The 20,750-nt window shown below is 39.1% G+C and overlaps 1 protein-coding gene across 1 annotated transcript in view; it reads left to right on the plus strand.

Moving 5' to 3' along the window:
- Window positions 1-7,215, plus strand: part of Poxm (Pox meso) — a 39,177-nt gene extending 31,962 nt beyond the window's left edge. Inside the window, exon 2 of the mRNA XM_069039078.1 lies at window positions 5,937-7,215. Coding sequence (XP_068895179.1) covers window positions 5,937-6,688 — 752 coding nt within the window. The 3' untranslated portion in view covers window positions 6,689-7,215. The remainder of the gene's footprint in view (window positions 1-5,936) is intronic.
- The last annotated feature ends 13,535 nt before the right edge of the window (window positions 7,216-20,750 follow it).

Genomic DNA, 20,750 nt, shown 5'->3' on the forward strand with positions numbered 1-20,750 from the left:
TTGTTTATAAATCGTGTATTTGTGGAGGAGATGACTCCATTATGGAATAGCAAAATAAAAACTCAAATAAAAAGTAAAATATTATTGTTCTAATCAGACTTTTGTATTTGGATCTTTGCAAAAGTAATTTAACTCTAATCTATCCCAACAAAACTTCAACATAACCATAGATATCCTAATTTTTATCTAAACATAAAAAACAGAAAAACACAACTTTTCAAAAAGCTCGCATTGTGGAATACTCCATATAGGAATAGAAATTAATTAATTTAAAGCAATTAAATTAATTATTTTTAAAGCAAAATCATATAACATCAGCAAGTTTTGTTGTTGTGCACTATATGGCATCATTTGCGACAAGCAATGAGTCTCTTCTTTTTCTCTTATCTTTGGATAAATGAGTTTTCTACTATGGAAAGTTCTGTCGAAATTGATTCGGTATTTAAAGCTACAGAGACCCATAAACATCCAAAAAAATGTACTCGTACATTACACTTTACATTCAATGCCATTACCTCCCTCTTCGGTACTCACGTAAAAATAATCTATTCTCCTGAAAATCTGGGGCGTAATAAATAATAAATTTTAACGAACTTCGTAAGATAAGCTTGAATGCAAAGCTAGTGTAAAACTCCACGACAAAATTGTTTATTTTGGCAGAGCAGTTGCGTTCTTTTAAAACCGAGAAAATTGGTCATTTCAGCTTCGAGGGAGGTTTAATTTAGAGCTGTTGGACCCACTGACAAGTTAATTAAATCGCCGGTAGTGCACAAACATTGCACATAATATTTAGACTGTTCTGGCCCAGGAACCATGGCTAATTTAACGTCTACAATTTCAGGCTTTGCGGCTCAGAAAATCCCCTTTGAACTCGACAAGTTTGATTTATGATTCCGAACTTACTCCCGCTGGCTCGAATTTTCCCCACTCGGCGAAAACGCTATCCAAGTAAATAATATTAATAAAATAATTACTGGCTAAATTGAGCAAATAATGCGCTTCATGCAAGATCCGGTGTCAGGCAGTGGTCGTAACCATGGCAGAAAGGTGTAGAACTGATGGGCAATAAAAATGGTCCAGGCGGTTCAAAAATAGACCGGAACTAATGAGAAAACACGAAACGTAATTGGACGATGCCGAAAAAGTCCAATTAAATAAACACATTAAAGTGAAAATTTACGTCGAGAATAATAGGAACGGTCTCTTACATCTTGCGGGTTGTAGGGGTTTCCGGAAACGCCCACGTGTCCGTTAAACCTCACACATGACTGAAACCCAAGATGTTGGAGGGTCAGAATGTCAATTATTGTGATGGTTTAGAATGCAAATGTGGGGTTGAAAATCCCCCAAACCCGCTCCAAGATCTATTCTAGTGGATGTCAAAGGTGGTACCAAACATTCTTGGGGTCGTAACCTTTCTTACAGTCCCGCAAATTGCTCTAGATAACATTCTTGACATACCAACGGGCACTAAGCGACGTTCGCTGCAACAGCGTGACAACTGCGAGTTCTCGATAACAACGGATCTTCAAGAAATCTACATAAATTCTTACTTCAGCTCGTTCTTTACACACCAGTTCATAACCTCTTTATCTATTAATAAATTACAAGTTTGTGTTAAATGTAACATGCGATTAAAAATAAGTATTGCTGCTTAAATTAGTTCATGGCATGATTTTTCATGTCTTTAGCTGAAACTGCTGATTTCTTTATTTTATGAGGTCCTTACTGCAATGTCTGGCGTGGATGGGAGATTCATTACTTGATAGCTTTCTGCAATGATAAATAAATCAATCCGGCCTCGATACCGTGCCACTTTTTTATAATAATACTCGTGGCAATTCAAAAACAATGTAAACTGAATAAAAAACTTTGACAAATATGGAAGGAAAAGTGAATTTCGGCATAAAAAGTAATATCTAAATTTCGTATAATTTCTTGTCGTTAATTATTTACGAAGTAATTATGCTTCGGTCAATTTCTGACCAATTTAATTTAAAATCGAGTGCAAAGCTTAAAATACAGTTTTTCTGTTTACGATCCTTTTTCATAATAGAAATTAATAACGTTTATACGAAAGTTTTAATTAAACCTCATTTCAGATTGAAGCGTGCACAGAACGTCCTTGGTAATGTAGTTACCAACAACGGTAGCAAGAAAAAAGTGTAAGGATTAATTTGAAACGAATATCAACTCTGTAAAGATGGATTGGTCGCTTGCAACCGTTGATAACATAATTGTTGATAACGTGGTTATCCAGCGTGATCTTTATTGGCACGCAGACTCCGGTAATTTGCAAAATTACGGTTAATTTCGTGCTGAGAAAGTCAAACGCAAGACTGATTAAAAATGTTGCAAATTTGTTAAGTCTTGTGGGGCGCGATCAATTGCCAATTAAAAATTTTATTTTTCGATATTTTCATTCAAAATTATTTATGACACATTTATAAAGATTTGAATTTGTAACTTTGTATTTTAGGTGTATTTACGCTATTAAAATCTAAAAAACAGGACCTAGAAGCTTTGATGTAATTAAATTTTCTGTAAAACACGCTTGCCGGTTAATTGAAAATTAATAAACGGGAAATTTATTTTAAATGAATAATGGCAAATACTTTCAAAAACAATTTATAGACTTGATATGTGATATAATAGATTAAAATGTAAAATATGTTGCATGCTATACTAGCGTTTTAACAACGAATTTTACACGTGTTAATTATAATTACTTTCGTGGCAAGAAATAAAAGTAAAAATGTAATTCATCTTCTATAGAATAATACTTTTAGTAATATTTTAGTAATAAATCGCATATGGGAAGTTCTATAGTGTGTTCAGATAAGAGATAAACATATTTCATTTATAAATTTAGTTAATATTTTTTATAAAAGTTAATTTGAAATAAATAAGATAAATTATTGCCACCAACATTATCCAGAAGTCGATGGAATTTTCAGTTCTTGATTGTTCCAAATATGTAGGTACTTATACAGGCTGTCCCAAAATTGGCGTGTTAACTACTTACTACCTTATCGAGGATGTTTAAATGTACATGAAAAAAATACAGAAAAAAAATCAGTTTATTAACCCTCCACCACCCGGCGGCACGGCAATTTTGCCGGAGTACATACACTAGTACGGATATTACTATCAAATAGGAATAGTGCAGTGCTAATCAACATAATTAATGGCGTCACGCCTCCACATTTTGACTTTGTTGTGTTTTATTATGTTCTGTGTCAACGTTAATTGTTAAGGAACTTCCTCACGATATGACATGAGTAAATTTGGAACAGCTATATCTAAAAGATATGCTTGCTTTTGTTGTTTATTTAAAATAATAATGTCTAGTCTGTTATGCTTAAATAAAAAATTAAAATCAGTTATTGTTATTATTATTATTAACGGTAATACAATGTAAACAAAGATATGCTCGTACATTATTACCTTCCAATGTTACCGTAGTGTATTTAAAATAATTTTTTCGATTTCCAAAGCTTCTAAATTTTCTATTATGCAGGATTAGATATTGGTAGTGAGTGATCTTGTACTTTGTGATAATATGTACGATTAGACGTAGCTGTCATGACAATTTAATACATATATTTCGAAATAATTGACCTGTTAAATGCCACTTTCAAAGACCGCCAAATCAGCAAATAAGTAAAATAGAATTTGTTAAACATTTTTCTGACGTTTACGGTAATCTCTTCTACACCGTAGTGCACCGTTAGTACGCCATTTTTGGGACAGCCTGTATCTATGGTTTCGTTTCTATGTTATGGTAGTTGAGAATCGTTTGGTTCAGTGGAGACCTTGACAACTCAAATGTTTTTAGTGCTCTGAAGAAAAAACTGGAGCTTTTATACATACTCGAAATTTACACATTAGATGAGAACAATGGATTTGGTTTTTAAGGAGAAAAATGTAATAGAAAAATATTTGCTTCTACTTTTCCAGCGTTGGAATTTGAGTCTTCCAAGTATTAAGTCTTGCAGTATTTACTGAAAATAGGTGGAAAATAAACTGTTCTTTTTGTAAAAAATTAGTCATATCGGGTTAACCAAACAAAATTCACTCGAACATTTTTTTCAATAAACCTTCGAGGATTGTTCGTAACTCTTTGAAAGAATATTTGAAAAACCATCGTTGATGGTAGATTTCGCCTCACGTTCGGTGTAACCCTTTTTTAAAACCTTTAAATTGGAAAGGGTCGCTAAGAGTTAGATTAAACCTGTTCAGTGCATGATTAATTTCTGCAAATCCCGCTTCCTGTACAGTACGTTTTCCAACTTGAGCCGTGTGAAGAAAATCTCTTCCTGAACATTTTTTCTCCTCGTTTCTCCTTCTTGGGTTCGCTTCAATGGAAAAATAAGTTCTACGTAATAGTTACCAATTATTATTATGTAACATCCTGTGATACCTATAGTGGTTCTATGTCCTTCCTTATCAACCACATCGACTCTTCTTATCAAGGTTTCACCACGAAAAAATGCTTCCAGATCACCTGCACACAGTTCAAGAAATTGTCTGCTCTGAGTCGAAGGGTATTAACATTTTTGCCATCGATTTGGTTCCACCAACACGACCTTTACTAATCTTCGACTGTTGCAAAAGTGACAGTTTTTGAGTACGATTTTTTCTATATTTTAATCTTTTCCAGTTTTTGCTGGACCAGCATATTTATCTTTTATCAGTTGACTTTTGCTGTTGTTGATAGAGTGCATCTTTTTTGGATCGCATAAGATCATGTCGAATCAGTTAAGACTGAGGAGTTACTCCAAAATTTCTTTCGCAGATTCTTCTTCACGAGGTAATTTATCACAAATCTATATAATCAAGTTTCCAAGCAAGCGATTCATATCTGATGTGATACAATTAATTACTGTTTACTCGAGAATGTAAACATTATCATTCAAATACTTCTTTATGTGGGAGGTTCACTTTATGCTAGAATGATATCCTCCGCAAATGAAATTCTGTATAAAAATATCGTGCGGAGGATCATAAATGACTTCCATGTTCCAAAACCATTTACGCATACCTATTAGGTGTTTAAATATCGGGTGTTCATTTAAATTTATCCTCAAAGTTGGCGTTGAAGAGTCGATTGTGAACGCACCACTCATCAGTGAGGTTAGCTTTAAACAGCTGATCCGTGATCTGTAATCCGTGGTGCGTTCACAATTGACTCTTCAACATCTACTTTGAGGATAAATTTAAATGAACACCCGATACAAGCAAAATCCAACATTTTCTTACCTTTTTTCGCCATTTGTCGTAGAAGATAGGTACAGTTTTATATTTAATATAACAAATGAGTGATTTTTTAGTTTTTGGTTTGAATTTAACAGTTTTGTGCAATTTGTGCGAAATATTTGCTTATGGACATGTCGACGTTTGGACATAAGCTCCTCCATTAATGCAGCAACAGAAGCGGTTTTTGCACTTTATATTCGTTCTCGGAACGCGATCTATTAATTTTGGCAGAAAGGAAATCAAAAAAATTTAACACATCGCTAGACAAGCAAAAAATTATTTACCAAAGGTACCGCACAAACATCTGGAGGAATCTAAAATTTCATGTCGTGATTGTCATTCGAATCACAATAATCAACCGACTATAGCCCAAGATATGAAATATTGCGATTGTCATGGTTACTTCCAATGAGCAATGGAACGTAAATTACCTTTCAATCTTTACGAACATAACAGATATACATGGCGGCAATTAAACAGCGTCTCTCTCTGCGTGTCTGTGAAACCCGAGCCTCATCACCGGGAGACCTCCGCAGAACCCGTCGGAACCGCTCGTCGTTTCTTTGAAACCGACCATTCTAATTTTACTGTCGTATTTTTTCGGCCCATTCCAACAAATGGGTTCGTGTTGCCGCTTCCCCACGCTCTAATTAGTGACACGTGCAATCCTGTTCCAGAGGGCCAAGTCCAGCAGTACGGGGAGGTCAACCAGCTCGGCGGCGTCTTCGTCAACGGCCGCCCCCTGCCCAACTCCGTCCGCCTCCGGATCGTCGAGCTGTCCCAAGTGGGCATCCGCCCCTGCGACATCTCCCGGCAGCTGCGCGTCTCCCACGGTTGCGTGTCCAAGATCCTGGCCAGGTACCACGAGACCGGCTCCATCCTCCCCGGCGCCATCGGCGGCTCCAAGCCGCGCGTCACCACCCCCAAAGTGGTGGCCTACATCAAAGACCTGAAGCAGAAGGACCCCGGAATCTTCGCCTGGGAGATCCGCGACAGGCTCCTCTCGGACGGCATCTGCGACAAGTACAACGTGCCCTCGGTCAGCTCCATCAGCAGGATCCTGCGGAACAAGATCGGCTCGCTGGTGCACCCGGCGCCCCACTCGCACTCGCTCTACAACGCCATCTACCCCAGCTACCCCTATCCCCAGCAGAAGCTGCAGACGCCACCCCCGCAGCGACACGCCACCGGGCCCTGTTGGCCCAGTTCGCATTCGGTGTCGGATATTTTGGCGGGAGTGCACGCGGCGGCCTTCAGGGCGCCTCACGGGGCGCCCGGGGGAGTCCCGGGACCGACGCCGCCCTCGGACAGTGCGCAGAACTACAACTATTACATGTATCTGCAAAGTGGAAATACCGCGGCGGCCATGCACATGGTCAATCCGGGGATCAATGCGCACCCCTTGACGGCGCCAGGGACGCACCTTTGAGGCCCGCTCGTCTTGAGATGTTCGATTGCGCTGTCGAGGGTGACATTTTGTTCGAGTGGCCTCGCAAGAGGCGCACATTTCAAATTGTGTAATAGAATTATAAATAGTTATCGATAAAAGTGTACTTAACACTTTACAAGACTATTAGCTTGTGTTTTTGTATGCTTGTGAAGCTTTAAACTGTAATATTAAGGAACATGAAACATGATTGTACATAAATAACTTTATAGTTGCCTACAAACTTATGTGCCTTTTGGAACGTGTCGATGTTGAAACTAATTCAGACACAACTACTACTTGTTGAACAATATTATTATGTAAGTAGGTGTATTATTTATTATTAATAATTATTTATTTCAGAGTATAACAAATTTATTGTTTCTAAATCACTAAGAACATGTTTTGTGCGACAACACTCTCGTAGAAAATAAAATTGTGTCATTTTTGCAAAAATTGGGTTATTTTATAAATATTTTTTCATGTAACGTGAAAAGTGTATTATTGCTTTGAAATATATTATTTCTTTAAACCTGACTCACTCTTTCATTCCTATAAATTACTCAATTAAACTTATCACTTGGCCACCTACGAGGAGAACACGTCCGACAGTTCCTCGGCCTGGTCTGGCCCAGAAGGTTGTTGGGATCAACAGCAAATGGGCCGTGCAGGGCGCCATGTATTCCTTGAGTGGCTAAAATTGTTATCACTGCTGCAATCTGAGGGCCCACACTGAAATAAACAAATTCACAATTTCACAGGAACTACAGCGACAATGGGAGATATCAGACAGGGCAGAATAAGAGTGTCCGTCCTGTCACCCCAAAGGGCGAAGAGTTTTTTGTACAAATTGTTAATATGTACTTCAAAGTAGATCTGGCCCAGTGGCCCGCACCGAATAAATTAAATCATACGATCTGCTCAATCTCCGTTCGAGGATGGTCGTCTCGACGGTACCACCCGACAGGATGACACTCAAACAGCAATTCCTAATTACCTAAAACAAGAAAGCGTAAACTCAACAACTGTCTGTCCACTTCAAGCTGCGTTTACACGTTCCAATTTCCTATCCAAACTATCTAGGATGGCTCTTAACAAACACTTCCAAAAACTCACAAAATTTGCAGAGTGATCGCGCAAATGTCTTTCCCGGGTGCATTGGTCGCAATGCGCTTTCTTTCATTAAGTTCATAATTAAATTAATAGAAGCTCTGGAATATTTTCATGTCATAACTACTGTTTCAGCTACGTCAAATCATTTCTAGTCGACAACAATTTTAATTTCATTCCAGATCGGAACGTGATTATTATTATCTAATAAAAAAACAAAAATGTCAAAAAAAGTCAAAACCTGAATGTGGCAGATCAATTGTTCATGTAGCACTGTAGACTAAAGAATAGTGTTATGTGGAAGAAGCATCAATATTTCTTATTAGAAATTTCTAAATTGTAGAGTTCTTAAACATGAATACGATTTTAAAAAATGGTCTTTGGCTCTGGATGAAAAAAAACGCCGAACCTATCCTTCACTGCAGTGTATTATATTTATATTGTCTGATCCATTAAATTATTATATTTATATTCAACAATAGCAAAAAATATTTATTTTACTTGGCAGTAAAACGTTTTCATGTAGCGTCTTTCCTAAGAGAGGTACCTACATTTAAAGTACTTTTTTTAAATTTCCTCTTCAAAGTGTAGGTAAGACAGCTGTTCTTTACAGTGTCAACAAATAAAACTTGAATATTTTGTAAAATGTTTGGCATTCTAAACTGTAGTAGTTCAAAAGTACATCAATGAAAATGAAGAAAGTTTCGTTGAAGAGACAGAACATTTCATTAAGTAAGGAAGACTTTTTTCTTCTTTTTACAATCACTAGAGCTACAAAAGAAGAATATACGTTCCCAGTGCAATCTACCAAGATTTGTCTACCAATTTGGAGGAAAGAAAAAAATATTGTCATTACCACGAGTAGCCCAAATTATGTCGATTATTTTTCAAACTGGTCACGAATTATCAATTGTGCTTGGGAATGAATCCACGAGTGCGTCAGCACGAGTGAGATTCCCAAGCACAAGTGAATGAGTGAAACCAGTTTTAAAATAGTCTACATAATTTGGACTACGAGTTGTATTCGGAGGACTATTCCATGAACCCACTTTGTCAATTTGACAGCAAATCGCAAATCGGAAGAAGAAATTAACGCAGAAATCGAAGAAAATGTTTCCAACAACACAAAAAAGACACGTGAGTCCATTTGGAAGCAATTCTCAAGGCTGCATTCATTTGTTAAAAATTATCGCTGGGATCACTAGAGGCATTACCGACACAATTTCCACGAGTGAGAATATTCGGTCCAATTTTTTGAAACCATGGTAACAAATGTGTAAAATTGTGTTTTTATTGGTCCATTTTTAACAAATGACAGGTGAATGGAATAGTCAAGACAACTTACTTTACAATACATACCTACCTAATTATATAGACACTTCCAAAATTTACAAAGGCTATGAGCAATAGAAAAAAATATTGTATACCTCTAACTCCGCGTAAACGATCCAAGCAAGTCAAGCAAGTCAAATCGTACAGCAAGAGTTTCCAAAACTAATATAAGATAACAAATTTTAAAAAAGCAGTTTTTACATACCAAGAACTGTCTACGTCATATCGCGCTTTCAAATGAAATCCTGAGCTGAGAAAGCGTTGAAAACCATCAATTGTTGTATTTGTTGTGCTTTTTAAAGCGTCGATTAATTGGAGCATGTTGACAGCTACCCTAAAATTTAGAGCCAAAAATTTCTTTCCTTGCAATGTTTTGCATTAAAAATAGAATATCTTAACGATCCCTATTCTCGAAGCAAATAGCTAAGGGCACCCTTTGCTGAAAACAAACATGTCCAATCAATCAATCATGTCCAGATTAAACATAAACGGCGGGAAATTTAAAACTTTACACTGTTCTAAACGGTTTAATATTTCCAACGCCTACTCAGCCCAGGATTTCATTTGAACACGCGATATAACAAGGTATATCCCAAAATGTGTTTTTATTGAAATTTTCCTAGTTAGTTAAAAGTTGATATCTTTAATAACAAACAAGTTATGGAGCTTTTTCGCAACTCTGGGATACCTTGTATATGTATTGTCTAATCTACACCTAGATCACAGTAAATATTATTATCAGCAGTAGGCAACATTTTAAAATAGCCAATCAAACAATATCAATGAGTTGGCTGAAAATTACAAACACTTAATAAATTTGATTCAACTTTTATTTAAAGACTAATTTCTTTTTTTTTTCTTAGAAGGTGTCATTATTGACTCTCGAACTGAACCCAGAAGTAGAATTTCTCTCCTACTAGTTAATAATTTTTCATTATTAACCAGTGGTTAATAAGCAGTCACCTAGCAACGAAAGATTTTCTTTGATTTCATTGGTTAACGTAGACAGACGATTTTCAATTTTCATAGCAACCGTTGAAAAATGAGAACTCGGATCGTCGCATCGGACAAAATAATTTAATTAACAATTATTATTAGAAAGGGTTTTAACGTATCTGGTAGTGAAAAAAATAATATATACACCACGGTAGAGAAGACAATTTTAAGCCTGGCTTCTTGGGGAATAAACTACCTCGGCTTAAAAAAATGTCTTCTCTACCTTGGTGTATAATTACTATTATCCACAACCGGCATATTATCAGGTCATAATTATCTTGTTTAGAGACCTATTATGGTATTAATAAAACACGCAAGTCTTATAAATCGGTTATATGTATAAGAAGACACGTAACCATTTTATTTAATCTTGCTAACATTTACTTTCTTGGAATATTCTGATACTTTCCATTTTTCAGTAAAGAATGATTGACTTCCTGATGCAATGTACACTTCTGTTCATGGAAAAAGCATACAAGTCTTGAGAGAGATTTTTGCAATTTTTTGGCTGTGTAAATTTACTTGATAATTGTTTCCATGTTTACCCATATTAAGTTATCAGGTAAGAATTTACAAACGAATTTTGATAATACCAGACTTAAAAGAACCCACAATAAACCTTGAAAATAAAGAATAATAATTAATTGAGCGGGAATTAAGTACACGAAAGATTTATTCGCTTTGAAGGGAAACCAGAGTGGGAATTAAGTACACTTTTACTTGGACTGAAATCGAATTATTTCAATTATCTACCACTGAGAATGACAGTGACATCAGTTTTACAATGAACAGAAGTGTAGAACAAAATAATTTTCATCTAGTTAGCTTTGGAATTTTTTCATATATAAATCTTCCTGTACCGCTCTACTCTTTTTGAACTAGCTATGTATACTCAATTTCATATAAATGTGCATCTAAGCAAGCCATGAAAATCTGATTTTCTGTTGGTATGAAAGTTACTTCGACTTTCAAAGTTGCTTGCCCTGCGCGAATCTTGATTATAATTTTTTACTTTTGTTGTACGTTTCGGCACTGTTGATTTACTGATTAAAGTAATTCACTAATTCTTATTTGCTTTTGTCTTTGTATTTTCACCAAATAAAGATTTATTGGAGATAACCTATAATGAATCTGTCATAAATGTGACTTTTGTAATGTAACTTAAGTTAAAGGTGCTTTTACACATGCACAGCTCACTTGATCAACATTTATATGAAATCAACTATAGTTCTGTCAATAAATGTCATCAATCAAATTGGCAATTATTACAATTTATTGAACTGAATTAACAAACGATTAAATGTATACCTACCTAACGCCTTAAAATAACGATTTTAGTCATATCATCCTTTTGCAATAAATCACATTTGAAATGTTGATGAATATTTTGTGGTTCGGGTACTGCCTTCCTTTTTTTCGTAGAGCGGCACTTCGTATTTTTACAAGGGTAGTGCAAAGGTAACTAGATGAAAATCATATTTTGTTCCACACTGTTTAAACTAATTTTTCGTAAAATGATAAACGTCATTTCAAAATGTCAAATAAAAATGTTCCAAAAAATTAATATAAAAACTGAATTACATATTTGTACCTGGTTGTGGATATAATGTTGTATTCATTTGCATTTTGCATTTTTTGATTACCGGCAAATAAAACTCTTTCGCGAGTTTTATTTGCCTCTTAATCCACTTAAACAATAAATAACTATAAATGGTTCAGTTGTGTTACCTAATCCGAGTATTTCTCAATCTCTCATTTAATTATACCGGCCAATAAATTTTAACTTTGCATTTTTTTCTTGATAAAATTATTATTTCCTTAATGTTTGAACCACGTAGTTCTAATTTAGAATCCATGCGTTATTACATTCTTTTATGGATTTTGAATATAGGATGTTCACGATATGAATAAAATAAAATTCTAAGTTCAATTAAAGAATTCTTTTGAAAATGTTTTACTTGTCTTTTCTAATGTAATAATCAGCGTAGTGTGGCAACATAAGTGTAATACAAAGAGCAAAATTGTACTGATTGTGAGTGTTACGTGTGCTGTATCTTCAAAACTAAGCTAATAATTATTGTTTGTCATTATATTCCTAATTAGCAGCCACGTGTTAACCTAAATTAGCTTGCGTCCAGAAAACATTTTGGTTGCTATTGGTTTAATTTAATGACTTTTGTCTCTGTCCTTCGTGTTTTATTTGTTAAGTTCTTGACCATATCAGATTTGCACAAACAAAACACCATTTGCGCTATTGCAAATCATATTGAAAATATTAAAAATTAATTTATTCGTCCTTTTTCCCAGATTTTCTTTTTTCAAACTCTTTTCAAAATCGTTGGACAATTTTTCATTTTTAATCCAGTTAAATCCCTCATCGTGGACATCCAATGCACATTTTTACGACACTTTATTTCCATAATAGTCTTGTACATTGTCTCCAATTAGCAGTTTTTATATTCCTATAAGAAAGAAAAAAAAAACAATAATGTGATGTCTCATAAATTTGTATTGATCATTTAATGACCAATGATGCGTCCAATTGATTTACTTTAGACTTTTTAAGAAGAAGTTCACGTCTCATGTCAACTCCCAAAGCATGAAAAAATGAATAATTAAAGCAATTTACAACGTAAGCCCACCGTGGGCATCATCCTGTCAGATCCTGCAGTGGATTTTATTGCGCTTTTCAATATCACTTTCTACGCGCGGCAGAGAAGGTGTACGAAGCGTTTCCATCCATGTGGGTGTTAGTGACAGTAGTAAATGACCAGTGGGAAATGAAATGAAGTGTCCTGATGATCGCTGTTACACGGATGCTAGGGACCCTAACCAGCCATGTCTCGGTTGTGTACGATACGCCCATTTCCGTTCGTCCGTCACGTGTTTCTTACTTATTAATGCCGAACACTGCTTTCCCCAACATTTAATTTATAACGGAAAAAACGAAAATGATGTTCAACCATCTAACCCGCTCGGAAAACGTCGTTTCCTTTTTTGTCCGGGCAACAGCAGCGCCATCTTTAACACTCTCCAATTCTTGACGTTTCGATCGATGACAGCCGCGCGATCAATCAAATCAAGTGACAACACCCGTAGACGATTTCGGGAAATGTCAAATTTCCTGATCACGTGGTGGGGGTTTCAGGGACCATTAAACTTTCATTAAAATGACAACTTTTTAATGTAACATTTATGGAATAATTGTAATTGGTTTGTGTGCGTTGGTGATCGATCTCGTGTTTATTGTTTCTGTGTTTTTTTCGATTATTGCGGATGAAAAAATGAGGATTGATTGAAATAGTTAGACGTGATCAACGGGTTGATCGGTGTGTCTGATCCATGTCCGCCTTGATGATCAGGTCAAGCGTCCCATGACGTTTCCATGGTTGGCTGGGATTTATCGGCTGGATGCATGCACGTGCCAGACTCGTATACACACAACTTCAAACACTTCTGTCACCACCGTCGGTCACACTCTCTGACCGACACAGAAAATAAACTAACAAGATCGCAGATTGACATATGAGCTTTGGGAATTATACGACTTGGATTAGCCACCAACACTTGGCAGCACAGCGCAATTTCAAAAAATCAAACCGACGTTTATTTCTTTAATTAACTGGTGGTTACCCTTTCAACATTTTTTTCTTTTCTTCTTTCAATAAATCATGATCTTAGGGTTGACTGAAATCTCAATTATGTTGTCCCCAGTACTCAATAAAAAAGATCATTTTTCTAATGAAAATCATTTTCGATATAATCTTTACTTCACTGAACTGTTGATTTTTCACATGTGACAAATTGTTTATCGCAAAAAATATTATTTTGACATTATTACATACTACTGAAAGGATAATTAGGTATAATAGTTATTTAATAAACTAGTTTGTTAATGAAGGCGATTAATAATAATCGAAACTGTTTAAAGCACGAACGAGTGTAGCGGGTGAGTGCCTTTAATAGTTTAGATTATTAATCGCCCATTAACAAACGAGTTGATTACAAAAAAATTTCGTAGACCGCAAACTTCTTTTTTTTGTGACAAAATTTCAAATTAAAGCCAAATCAAAACCAATTTAATCTTTTTCGATAAAGATGAGACCTTATAAAATACCTTCATTCTTTTTTTGTCCTCAGGGTAGGCCATTTTAAAAATTTTCAACACTTTCTTTTCACTTTTCCACAAAGAGTGTCAGAAGACGTCAACTCCATTCACATTTAATTTCACGTAAAAATCACGGTTGCTAAGAAAACCTAGTTACCTTTGAAAAATATGACATGAGAATTATAACCAAAAAGGTCGGCTTTTGGAAAAGTGAATTCGTAATTGTGCAGTTATGGAGCTATAAAATATAGAAAACCCTGCTGCACTACCTGTTGCAGTGTTGGTAAGTGCAAACAATGCATGTTCGAGGTTTTTTATACATCAAAATAATCATCAAAACGTCAAAATCCCAAAAATCGTTTATTAATGAAAAATAGTGTATTAATGAGGTCACTATATTTTAGACAAAATAATTCATTAATATTGAAATTAACAAACAAAAATAACTAAGTAATGATTTAAAGCCACAAAATAATTTTATTTTCTAATAGGTAAGTATCTACCTACTATTCCGGACACGGAATCTTGGCCAACATTTTTTTGACATTTCTAAAAAAAATGATGTAAACCAATCATTAGCGTAATTAATAAATGACAATTATTAAAAATCACTTTGAAGTTTTTATTCTGACATTAAAAAAGCAAGGAAATGGCATTATCGAGTCAAAAGCTGGGTTAAATTCAATAAAGGCCAGTTCACACATACATATTTGTCAGTTAAATGTCAGTTATGGCCAACATTCCATGTCCGGAATAGTACATATGTAAAAGTACATAATAGATAAATTAAAAATATTGTTTCTCCACGACTATTAAAGAATGAATGTACCTATTCTTGTTGGATATTCAATGAATCAATTCCACGCCCCGTGTTAGAATAGGTATACTGAAATCCACGGCTGTCGGCCAATCACATCCCTCGTATTTTCATTATACAACGGCAGATCGCGAATCGGATGCGTCTGTAAACAATAAGTCGCGCATCGCGGATAGTCGTAAAAAAAGTATAGTTTCAACTCGGGTAAATTATCTATTATTATCTCGGATTTTCATCCTCTTGAATAATAGCCATCATACGCTCATTGAAGAATGTACTATTATTATGCAACATTCTATCGATACTACTGATGGTCGTAATAACAAAGTGAGTAATAATGCGTTCAGTAATCAACTCTACTTTGTTACTGTTAGTAAAAAATACTGAATGATTTCATTTTCGCACATTAAAAAATATAAACGATCAGTAAAATATTACAGTTGGCATAGTATAAAACCTGCACAGTATTTTATCATAATAATCATTACCTATATTGTGTGGTAGGTACAAACAGGAAAAATGACAAATACAACTGTTGTATTTCAATTTACACAGTAGAAATGTAAATGTTTGATAACATCCATCACTGTTACTAAAGATTTGTTTGCCTATGTAACATATAGTTTTTATACTGGACAATTATGATTCGTCCACTGTCATTTATAATTTTTACTGAACATCTATTATTTTACTTAACGTTAAGTATTTTTACTCTGCATTCAATTTTTTCCCAATAACAAATAACATCTACGATAATATGTATTGGCAAAGTTAGTTTCTACGACAAAGAATTCAGGTACTTTCAGCTTATCGGTCCATTGTCAACTGTTAACTTTGTATTATGTTCTAAAAACAATTAAAATTTTTCGAGACCGTAGTTATTTTTAAAGTTGCCGAGTTTTATTATTTGTAGGACTGGTTTTAGGTATAAGTAGTTCAGAGAGCCGCCAAATGTGCCAAAATAAAATCCAAGAATGTAATGTAGAATGTATTGGTACATAATATAAAATTGTAGGGTGGTTTCGAATGTATTTATTTATTGTAAACGTACAAAATGATTTCGAAAACACGGGTCGAGCTTCCACGGAGGTGTCGTCAGGGGGACCTGGTGATGCCTTCGAAGAAGAGGGTTCGGGATGTCAGGGTAAACGCAGTGTCCACTTGTCGGCTTGCTTTTGATTCGGAAAAGACCAGTGACCACAGAGGGTGCTGCTGGAGGAGAGAGAGTTGTGTCACCGAAGCAAGCGCAACTGATGTTGCAAGGGGATGCAATTTCTTTTATACCCTCGTCCGATGGCCTGAGGGCATGCAAAAGAGCGCGCGGAAACTTGACCAATGGGCGAGATCCTGGCTAAGAGCGAGAGCCGCACCGGGAAGATGGAGTGGCGCCCTCGAGAGCGTACTAGTGGAGCGTCACGGAACTACTCCCGGTCGCGAGGGTGTATTTGCGTTACAATCTCCCCCTCAGGACCAATGAAGCGACAAGCTATTGGGCCTGGACAATAGGGTGTTTTCGTGGACGTCCTCGTCTGCGGACTGGAGCTACGGGAGCCGGAGGGTCCTCAACCGGACCGTGGAACTTCTTCAACTGGGAAGTGTGGTACGTCCCGATGACCTCGGAAGGATTGGTTAGCGATTCCAGTTCATAACTCGTTGGTCCTTTTTGGGCTCGTATGGCATAGGGCCCGTCTCGTCTGGGCAGCAACTTCGAGGATACGCCCTGTCGAGCGTTGCTGAGCTGGTGTAGGGAGACCAGTACCAGATCTCCTAACTGATATTCGGGACTCGGCTGACGACCAAGATCAGCGTGTCGTTTTCTCCTTGTTTGTTCTGATTCGTGCTGTTCTCTGGCTATTTCAAGTGTATCAGCGAGTCGAAGCAGCTTGGGCGTGGCTTCGGCTACAAAATTTTCTGACACGACGATACTACGTAGATCGTGTGTGACGTCGTCGACGGTTCGGGGCTCGCGGCCAAACATCAGGTAGGCTGGGGTGAAGTTGGTGGTTTGGCACCGGGCTGTGTTCATTGCAAACCTGATCGCCGGAAGCTTCGTCGGCCACGTGGGGTGGGGCTCTTCACCGATCTGGATTGACAATTGAGTCTTTAAATCCCTGTTTCGTCGTTCCACCGGGTTGGCTTCGGGATGGTAAACTGGCGTAAGAGATTGTGTGATTCCTAAACAAAAGGTGATCTTCTGCATCACGGCACTTATGAATTGGCTACCGTTGTCGCTAATGATTCGCCGGGGGAGTCCATAACGGAGACCGATTTCATTAACGATGGTCCATCCACAATTTTCGGCAGTGGCGTCGGCAAGGGCGAATAATTCAACCCATTTCGTGGCGTAATCTTGGGCTATTAAAATCCACTTCTTACCATCTTCTGACGGGGGTAACGGTCCGAATAGATCGACGGATAATACTTCCATTCTTTGCTGCAAAACCGGAGTTTGAAGTAAACCGGCAGGTTTCACGTTACTCGGCTTGTATCGTTGGCACTCTAGGCAAGTCTTGAGATAGTCCGTGACGTATCTTCTCATTCCGGGCCAATAATATCGAGAGGAGATTTTGTAAAGCGTTCTTGCGACCCCATAGTGTCCGGCGGTGGGAGCGTCATGAAATTCTTTCAAGATCCTGGGGCGCTCGTGAACGGGTACGACGAGCTGTGCCTCTTCATCATCTCCTTCCTGTGGATAATGATAGAGGACTCCTTGGTTTATGACATACCCTTTTGCTGTCCACGGTTGGGCTATTTCTGGGTTGGCGGTGGTCAAAGCATCGATGACCTGTCTTACTTCCGGGTCGCGCATCTGTTCTTCTCGGAGAGCTAGTGCTCCCTGCACTGGAACATCGATATGAATCATACAGATAGAACACACATGCTTCGTCTCGGCGTCGCATTGGGGGCGTGAAAGTAGATCGGCGAGGACGTTTGCTCTCCCAGGGGTGTACTGTATGGTCAAATCGAAAGGTTGAAGTTGCAGGGCCCACCGTGCTAGTCTTCCGGTCGGTGACTTTAGTGACATCAGCCATCGAAGAGGTTGGTGATCGGTGATGACTACCGTGGTGTTTTCTTCGATGTACCCGCGGAACTTGTTAACAGCCCACACGATGGCGAGGGCCTCTCGTTCCGTAGTCGAGTAGTTTTTCTCGGGGGCGGTGAGTAAGCGACTGGCGTACTCGATCGGTCTTTCTTCGTTTTCCTCCCCCTGGAGGAGAGCTGCTCCTATGGCATGGGAGCTCGCGTCCGTTCTCAGCGTAAATGGCTTTGACAAATCAGCTTGCTGCAGGATGGGAGCGGTAATGAGGCGGTTCTTCAGCGTCTCGAAGGCTTCCTGTTGTGCAGGTCCCCATTCCCAAACGGCATTTTTCTTGAGCAAATCACTAAGTGGCTTCGATATGTTTGCGAAATTTGGGATAAACCGTCGAAACCAAGAGCAGGTTTGTAGGAAGGTGTGGGCGTGCTTCAGGTTGGACGGGGGTGGCATACCGGCAATCGCTTGTACCTTGTCGGGGTCGGGGACGATACCTCCAGCGGAGATGCGATGTCCTAGATATCGTACTTCTGGACAACCAAAGAAACATTTTTCCCTTTTCATGCGCAGCTTGAAATGTCGGATGTGTTGAAAAATGCGTTCCAGCTGTACAAGATGCTCTTGTTTAGTAGCTGAAAAGAGTACAAGGTCATCGAGATAGGCGAGGAGGGTCAGGTCTGGAAGGCCGGCCCGAAAGCGGTCCATGAGTCGTTGGAAGGTAGCGGGGGCGTTCCGGAGACCAAATGGCATCCTCGTAAATCGGAATAGCCCAAACGGGCAAATGAAAGCTGTCTTGTCCTGGTCCTGTTTCCGGACTGCGACCTGCCAATATCCGGCCTGCAAATCTATGGTGCTGATGCACCCAATTCTTCCCATGGATTGTAGCAAGTCGTCCATCCTTGGGAGCGGGTAGGCGTCGGGGACGGTGACGGCATTCAATTTCCGGTAATCCACGCACAGGCGTAGCGTTCCATCTGGCTTTGGAACGAGCACGACGGGGGCGGCCCATGGGCTGTCACATTCTTCCACAATCCCTATCTCAATCAACTCGTCGATTTCCTTTTTCAAAAAATCCTTTTTCTGCGGGGTCAAGCGGTAAGGGGGTACTGAAACGGGCGCGCTGGTCCCTGTTTCAATTGAGTGTTCGGCGAACGGCGTGGGTGGTCCAGAATTTTCGAAAAGATCGCGGTATTTACCAAGGAGGTCGTTGCACGCAGCCCTTTCACTTTCTAAAAAACCGGTTCCCTCGTGCAGTCTTAAATGTAGGGTGGCAAACTCTAACGGTACAGGCGGTCGTTGCTCTTGCGAGTGCGGGGAAACCGGAAATAATTCGGCGGTGGCCTGGACAGCGTCGGCCCACATGTACTCGACGGAATCTGGAGCCATGTAAATGTTCCAGCGCCCTTGCGGCTGAGTCGTGACGGGTCTCTTGGGAGCGGGTGGCCCGTAGTTGTCCGTGTCCATTGGTTCCTCTTTTGGTGGAGGCGCCGATCGTACGGTCGTCCTCACCTGCGCGACTTTAATGTTGGTCTCGGGTCTGGCGACAATCTCTCGTACACCATCTTTTGCAATGAGAGGGAAGGTTATGTTTGGAGCATTTCTGAAGAAAAACTTTTTTCCGGCGAGGTCGGGAATCAGACCGGCGTCCTCGATAAAGTCTGCCCCTAAAAGCGTGTTCGCGTTCTCATTACCTGAAAGAGAGACAAACGTTGTCGCGATTTTTCTTCCGCAGAGGACAACTTCGGCGTGAATCGTTGGCACCGTGAGGGTTTTGCTGGCGCCGTCTGCGAAAGTGGCGTCCACCGTCTCCACTCGTACTTGGTGACCTGATGCTTGCAAGTGGTGGAATAGGCTGGCGCTTGCGACACTGGAGCCGGCGGCGGTGTCGAGGAAAGCTGTTCCTGTCACATTCGCTATTGTGACCTCGACGGCGGGCCTGGAGCGGGGTTGCAAGCGTTGGGTTTTGATGGCACAGAACCCGACGTTGTTGGTTCTCATCGTAGTGGTGGCAGTAGGAGCAGGGGTGGTTTGGGTTGTGCAACGAGGGCAGTTGCGGCGAAACACCCCAGGTGCATTGCAACCGTAGCACCGAATTTCTTCTGGGCCGCCTACTTTGGATGCGACTGCTGCATGTGGTGGCTCATTTCTCTGGCGCTTCCGACATTCGTTGGCAGTGTGTCCATGGTTATGGCAGTATTCGCACCTAGTTCTTGTCTTTTTGTTGTCCTTGGGTTGTGGTTGTACGCTGGTGTTTTCTGGTACCTTCTTCTTACCTTCGGATAGGATCGCTTCGATTGCTCTTGCTCTGGAGAGGAGTGCATCGAAAGAGAAAATTTCTTCTCGCTGGAGACGATTTCGAAGTTTCGCCTTGAGCAAACCAAAAATGATGTCGATTTGCCATTCCTCGTCCAGCGCTCTTGACATCCGTGAAAGCAAGTCGCGTTGGATCGTGATGAATCGATCCACCGGCATGTCGTCTGGTTGAGGAAGGTGAAAGATTTCCTGAAAAAGCTGATAATTTGGTTTTGCTGGTGCATACGCTTTTCTAATCAGGCTCATCGCGTCGTCCCATGTGTGTGCCTGATTCTTGACGCCATTCCACCACTGGCTGGCTTCACCGATGAGGAGCAAGGGAAGGCCGGTGATCGCATTCTCGTCGGTGACGTTC

The sequence above is a fragment of the Tenebrio molitor genome, chromosome 2 (genome assembly GCF_963966145.1).
Source record: "Tenebrio molitor chromosome 2, icTenMoli1.1, whole genome shotgun sequence".
Taxonomy (NCBI): Eukaryota; Metazoa; Arthropoda; class Insecta; order Coleoptera; family Tenebrionidae; genus Tenebrio; species Tenebrio molitor.